At 34.3% G+C, this 7,201-nt stretch overlaps 1 protein-coding gene across 1 annotated transcript; it reads right to left on the bottom strand.

Moving 5' to 3' along the window:
* Positions 1-525: 525 nt before the first annotated feature.
* LOC107920667 (zinc finger CCHC domain-containing protein 7) lies at positions 526-4,764 on the bottom strand. The gene is made up of 7 exons (XM_016850482.2): positions 4,296-4,764; positions 3,026-3,178; positions 2,770-2,931; positions 2,088-2,249; positions 1,847-1,963; positions 1,139-1,321; positions 526-1,025 (listed from the first exon to the last, which is right to left on the bottom strand). Exons 1-7 carry the CDS (start codon positions 4,647-4,649, stop codon positions 636-638), a joined length of 1,521 nt encoding a protein of 506 aa, XP_016705971.1. The 5' UTR covers positions 4,650-4,764; the 3' UTR covers positions 526-635.
* Positions 4,765-7,201: the final 2,437 nt, after the last annotated feature.

Raw genomic sequence — 7,201 nt, 5'->3', positions numbered from 1 at the left:
GAAATTCGTTTGTGAACTCATTGTTGAAGGATTTAAAATAAGAAAATCAACTAAAATCAATGTGATTTATGAAATTAAAATTCCAACCCATGACACAATATTATAACTTTTATACCACATCACAATCTACATTGATCAACACATCATCAATACTAATCAACACGCAGTAGTAGCTTTTTACACCACATTCAGCCATTGACTAACTGAAGTTTGAACTTCAATTTATCATTTAAGCCCTTATAGATTCCCAAATGACACTAATCCGTAAACGTTTTATTTTATATTGATTCACCTTTTATTTGATTTATGCATTTTTATTCTAATTACATAAAATTGTGTTTAATATTAATTATTATTTTAGTAATTTCGAACATGTATTATAGTATCAATTGAAAACCAAAGCAAGCCAAAAACTAGTTAAATTTATGTCGAAGGTTTGCCCAAAGGAAAAGATAAAAATGCTACATGCATAAAGAAAAGAACATTAAAGTTTTTTTTTTTTAAATCCATTAAAACTAAGTAAGAGAATGTGAATCTTTCTTTTCATATAAAAAAAATGAAGCCTCATGATTTAGAAGAAAAGAACAAGAAAGAGAGTGATATATCAGTTAAACAAAGACAAAGATACAATAATCCTACCACCAATTGTAAGTCCTTGGTTCATCATTGCCAAAACTGGAGAACCTTGAAGCCGAATATCTATGCGAATTCTTCGGTTTAGAAGACTGAGAACCCAATATACGACCACTAGATTTCTTACGTCCCTCAGTGGATGGCGTTGAGGGAGAATTCCAATGGTTCCTTGTGTACTTCCTATTGGAGAAATCTCCAGCATCCTCTGTGATCCAACCACCTCTTTGCTTTTCTTTTCGTGGTGTACAGAAGCCCTTCTCTTCTGATTTTATCTTTTTCCTTTTGTGGACCTTGCCATGATCATGAGGTGCAGACTTGTATCCCAAGAACTCTCTATTTTCTCTACGAGGTCTTTCACTAGGAGTAAATGGTTCACGATTTCTTTTACCAACCTGTTACGATAAATATAGTCACTGTCCATAACACATCAAGCTGAAACATTACACTGCACTTAAAAGAACATAAATAATAAATGGACCACACTTGAAACTGTACTGAAATTTACCTTAGCAGAACTGCATTCGCGAGCAAAGTGTCCTCCTCCTCCACACTTGTAGCATAAGCTAGACGATGGGATAGAGGTGATGCATTCACGAGCAACATGTCCTCCTTCCCCGCACTTATAGCATACGCTAGGTGACCCATTATCAGTAGTTTCCTTTGTTTCTCCACGTGATCGACCACATGACTACATAAACAATTCCCATATAAAATGGTACAGTTAATACTTGTTAGAAATGAACATTTGCAAAATGCATACTTATAATCATGTGAATAAAAGAACTATTTTGAGCCCAAATGTTCTATGGAAGATTGTTTACAATAGTGGTTTTCTGATAATATAAGTGATGTTAGCAATTAGGTATTCAACGTAACACTCAATCCAGTTAGCTTGTCAAGAGAAATGGAACAATATTAGTGGCAGCAGTAAGAGACTTGTCAACCTTTGGGAAACCATAAGGAATCACAAGGAAGTAACCAATTTTTTTAAAAAAGAAATACAATTAAAGTAACTGAAGAAAGCAGACAGAATGTGTACACATATTGAGAATCAAACATGAACTAGAAAAAATATTTTTAAAAATAAAAGGAAGGGATCAATTGACAAGTGGACACGTTGAGAATCACAGCCTGAAAATAAGTTCAGGGACAGAAAAGCAACCTTTTTGCAATTCGTTCTAATAAAATATGCACATGACAAGTAAAAACTCACCAAACCAGTATGACCCACTTGGCCACATCTGTAACAAGAAACTTCTCTTGCATTGGTATCAACAGAATTAACACAACACAAATGGCCAAAACTCTTGCAGACATAGCATTGTATTTCCTGATTCAGGAGGAAGAAAAACATAAGTAATATGGTTAGAGAACAGGAATCGTAACAGAAAACCACAATTGACATCAATGGAAAAGACAATAATTAACAACACTCATAGGGAACATGAAGAAACCTTGATATCATCATGAGAATACTCATTCCTGCATGAAAACATGTCATGCCCAGAACCTCCACATCTTAAACAAAATCTACCATGCTTTGAACCACTGTTGTGTTTGTCTGGACAATCCTTTGCACGGTGACCACTTTTTTTGCATATGAAGCAATCTTGCGTCTACAAAGAAATTAAAATTACAAGCACACCAATACTAATGCCCCAATTAAAAATTTCAAAACATGCTTTAACGATCACTGGTAGGACCACTTTATAATTTCTATTTGAAAATGAAGCAATTAGAGGAAAGGCATAAAGAAGTGATAGGTAAATGATGCATCCACCATTGGATCTACAGACCCTTCAAAGAGCTAAAGCCTACTAGAAAGCAAGAAGGTACCTGCTTAACCACTAAAGTTTATCATTGTAATATCACCAGTGTGTTAAGAATCTTATTTTATAAAGGCAACACATAAGCGTGTTCAACCATTTCCAGGAAAGAAAATTGTAGTAACTTCAAAAATATTCATTTCCTCCCTATGAATGGATAAAAAACCATTAACATAAACGGCCCACCCACTTCCAACCCAAAAAGGGCACAGCACAATTTAGAAAAGATATTAAATTCAACAGACAGCTAGAAGTTAAAAGATATTGTACAAGATGTCATTAAGTTAAACATCAGTCTTCCCGTTCATACCTTTGAGCACTGTCTAGCCCCATGATCCAAACTCCCACAAAGGAAGCATGGTTTCTTCCGCTTTGAAGCAGATTTACAGTTCACTGCCATATGCCCTTCTTCGCCACAATTATAGCATGTTTCCCAACCACTATCTGGAGGATCAAAGTATCTCGCCCCCCGCTGATAGAATAAATAACAAAGAGATGCTAAAAACCAATCCACCAAAGGGAAATTTTCTTCTAAACCACAGTTCAAAGTAAATATTTAAACTCACAAGAAGCTTCCGGAGTACAATATTGTCAGATTTGTCTAGAGTATTTGAGTCAAGAGATTCAACGGTCTCTACATCCTTAGCCATAATAATCTCCTCAACTGTCTCAACCTTCTCTATCATCTCAGCTTTATTTCTATCCTCTGCAACTGTGACCTGGTGCAATAACAAAAGAGATTGCAAAATTAGATAAAAACTTAGCCATATAACATGCTACAAGATTGAATCCAGTACAACATTTATTCAATAACACACTCAACAAGAAAAAAAAAAGCAATACATAACCAGCTGTGATGAAAACCATAACAGAAATAAAAGCAATCTTGACAGCTAAAAGTCCAATTCTAACTATTTTTTGAAGCCAAGTCCAACATACCAGGGTAGCATTATTGGAATTATGAAGTACAACAAAAGTATGATTCCTTTCCTGCATTTTCCTAGCAGAAACTCATTTTTATGCCCATAAATTACCCGGTGATAAGATTAATATCAGTACCCAATATATAAATGCAAGATGGTCTCCCCAAAGGTAAGGTCACCCTCTTTACACTTCTTTCATTTCATCATATTACTTGATATCTCCACTATCTATGAGATACTGAAATAAACATTGAAAGAGCATTATAGCACTAACTAGGGCGCCCTTGATTGTCTTTTTCTTGCAGACCCTAAAATGTGAATAACCACCACAAATTCGGGCATCAGTGCATTACCAAAGAACTGTAATCTATAGCAGGCATTCTATAAATAATAATAATAATAATAATAATAATAAAGACTGGGAAAAAATAAAAAAAGAGGCCAGTTCCTGATAGAAGTTTGCAGGAAAAGAGAAAAGGTCAAGTTTTCTCGGTAAAGAAGACCTCCCATAACGAACTTGGAGAAGGAGACAGAACAAAAACCAAGAACTTATTAACCAAACCAACAGAAAATATTTATTCAACAAGACTTATCCAACAATTCTTCAATAAATAGTTTGACCAAATAACTAAGCGGAACAAGCTGGAATTCAAATTATCATAGCAAACAAGCATAGAGGATCCCTCATTTGAAACAGTAATCGTAAATCCCAAAGCCTACCTATATTTACAACACTTCAAATCATATTAAAAGTTCCACTAAGTTATGATTCTTTACTTGTATCATCTCATCAACTCTCTGTAGTAAAAAAAATTACTTTTAAACAAATTTCAACTACATTATTTTTTTCTCCGAGCAGAACATTGGATCAAAACAATCATTACTGAAGAAACAACAAAAACAGAATTTTAACCTTTTCAGTTTTCGTTTTCTTCTTTTTCCTTTTAACAATTTTCTTACTTTCCAAATCCAAATCTGCCTCTTCACGGCCACCACTGGTACCAGCTACATCAGATCCCCCTCGTGACGACGAGGCCAAACCCACCACAGAAACGACGCCTGGGTCATCGGAAACGCCGTGGTATCCTTCACTAAACCTCGTCGCTTTCACCAATAGTGCTTTCTCCACGATCTTCAAGCTTAGGTCTTCATTCGCTTCCTCGTCGTCACTACTGCTTAGTACCATCAATGGTTTCGAATCTAATGGTCCCGATTCGTTCTCTTCGATCTCAAATTTTGCTGATTTGGCCTTGCCCTTCTTCGCCATGAAGATCTTTTTTAGGGAATGCAATTTTCTTGATAATTAGGGTTTGCAGTTTTCTGCAACTGCAGGGAAATATCCTAAACGGTGCCACGAAAGCTAGGGTTTTTGTTTTATTTGACCTTTACTGTCATTGGATTTAGCGGTTGAAATTTGAAAAAGACAGTTGGGCCACTTAGCCCCAAAATATCCAGCATTTATGGGCTTTAAATTTAGGCTTAACCACTATTATTTCATTATTGGGTTCAAACTTTTTAACAGCATTAAGAAAACCAATTACAATGTGATGTCCATGAAAATGTGCTACTGTCACATCCAACCAATTAAATGTGTTAGTTATAATTAATTTATTTAAAATAAAAGTATTAAGATTGAGTTTGGATGGGCGATTGGGTGCGGTGCGGTGCGCTTAACTTATTTTTTGTCTCATGCTACAGTATCGCTACAGTATCTAATCTCACTGCCACTACTGTGCACCGCCCATCCAAACACACCTTAAATTTAAATTAAAAAATTATATTATTAAATATTTAAATATTAACAAAATCTTTGACTTTGATAAACCATTACCTGCATTAACCACTGTTAATCGACATTGATCGGTCATTGACTGTCATTAAAAGTCTACATAGCTTTATTAAAATGTGTCACGTGCCCTTTATATTTAAATTTTCTCCCAAACTAATGTCATTAATTGCTTTAGATTTAATTTTAGGCTTAACAACGTCTTGCTTTCTCATTTTAATACCTAAATTTTTTTGCTTCAGATTTATACTTAAACTATCATTCCATTATCTAGTTCAATTTTTTTAACAGCATTAAAGAAATTAGTTACCATTTGGTGCCAATCAAAATGTGTCACATGACAATTAGTTTGTTTAAAATAAAAACACTAAATTTAAATTAAAAAATTAGAAAATTATATTATTAAATATTTAAATATTAAAAAATCTTTGACTTTGATAAACCATTAACTTGCGTTGACCACTGTTAATTAGAATTTACCATTCGTTAACCATCGTTGACAGTCTACATGACTCTATTAGAATGTGCCACGTGCTCTTTTTGTTTTTTAATATTATATATAAAATAAATTTTTATTTTATTTTTAAAAAAATTATTAAAATATTATATTTTTAATATTATTAAAAAACATATTTAATCATTTATATTTAGTCATATAATAATTATTAATATAATTAATATAATTTATTATTTTAATAAATTATTTAATATTTCAATTTTATGGGTTACCCAAACATACTAAAGATATGTAATTACAAGTAATGGCACTCAAATCTAATTAATGGGTGGTTTTTCAAACGCGTCCTAAATAACAATGTTTGTTTCCAGTGCCCTTCATCTTATTTTATTAATATAATTTTATAATTATTAAATTATTTTAAAATCAAATCTTAACGTCAACTTAACGCTTTTTATTATAGTATAAATTATAATTGAATTTTAATTTACATATTAAATAAATAACTTTGGACCTAAATTGTGACTTTTGTTGGGTGTTTATCGGGGGCATTTTACCAAAAAAAGTATTTTTTTTAAATTATCGAAATGGGCCCATTATTTAATTATTTACCGGAATTGTCCATTTTCCAGAAAACCGCGTCCACGCCAGCGCGATGTCAGGAGACGCGCCAGGAAATCGCGTCCACGTCAACACGAGTTGTTGACATGGCAACAAATTGCGCGCTGACGTGACCGCGACTTGACCCGCGGGTGAACAGTGCTCCAACAATCAAAATTTGACCGTTGCCCCCCCGACGGTAAAAAAACTATAAATACCCCCACCCCTTTTTTTTCACAAACTAATCCTCTCTCAAATTTCCTCTCAATTTCCTCTCAATTTCCTTCAAAAATTCTCTTAAGTTCCTCTTAAGTTTCTCTTAACTCCCTTTTTAAAATAATTTTAAATTTTTTTTAAATTTTTTTAAACCGTAAAAATTTGTACGATTTCAGCAATGGTCTGAGAATTGACTCATCTTGATAAGCATCACATATCAGTGGAACAAATGAAAATGGTAAGTATTAAATTTAATTTTTAAATATTATTTAAGAATTTTTTATTTATGCATTTTTAGATAATTATTAATTTTTTATTTGTTATAAAAGCCTGTAGATCGGGTATTGGAATGCAATATTCGGAATATGCATGCTCCTCCATCTCCGTTGGTAGAGAACTACCTGCGGGAAGCGGGTTTTTGGCACGTGGCGACGGTAGGCCGGGGATGCAAGGTGAACCCGAAACTAATCAGTGCGTTGATCGAGAGGTGGAGACCCGAAACGCACACATTCCATCTTCCATGTGGAGAGTGCACTATCACTCTAGAAGATATCAGTCTGCAATTGGGATTGCCGGTGGACGGGAGCCCAGTCACCGGGTCTGCCCAATCTAGCGATTGGGGGGCGGTGTGCTATGAGCTTTTGGGCGTTATTCCGGAGAAAATGGAGGGAGGTAAGATCGAGATGGGCTGGTTACGTGACACATTCCCTGATTCGGATGAAGATTCAACCGAAATTGAAAGAATCTGATATGCTCGGGC

The sequence above is a fragment of the Gossypium hirsutum genome, chromosome D13, assembly GCF_007990345.1.
Source record: "Gossypium hirsutum isolate 1008001.06 chromosome D13, Gossypium_hirsutum_v2.1, whole genome shotgun sequence".
In the NCBI taxonomy this organism is placed as follows: domain Eukaryota; kingdom Viridiplantae; phylum Streptophyta; class Magnoliopsida; order Malvales; family Malvaceae; genus Gossypium; species Gossypium hirsutum.
This window is presented reverse-complemented; position numbering and strand designations above follow the sequence as displayed.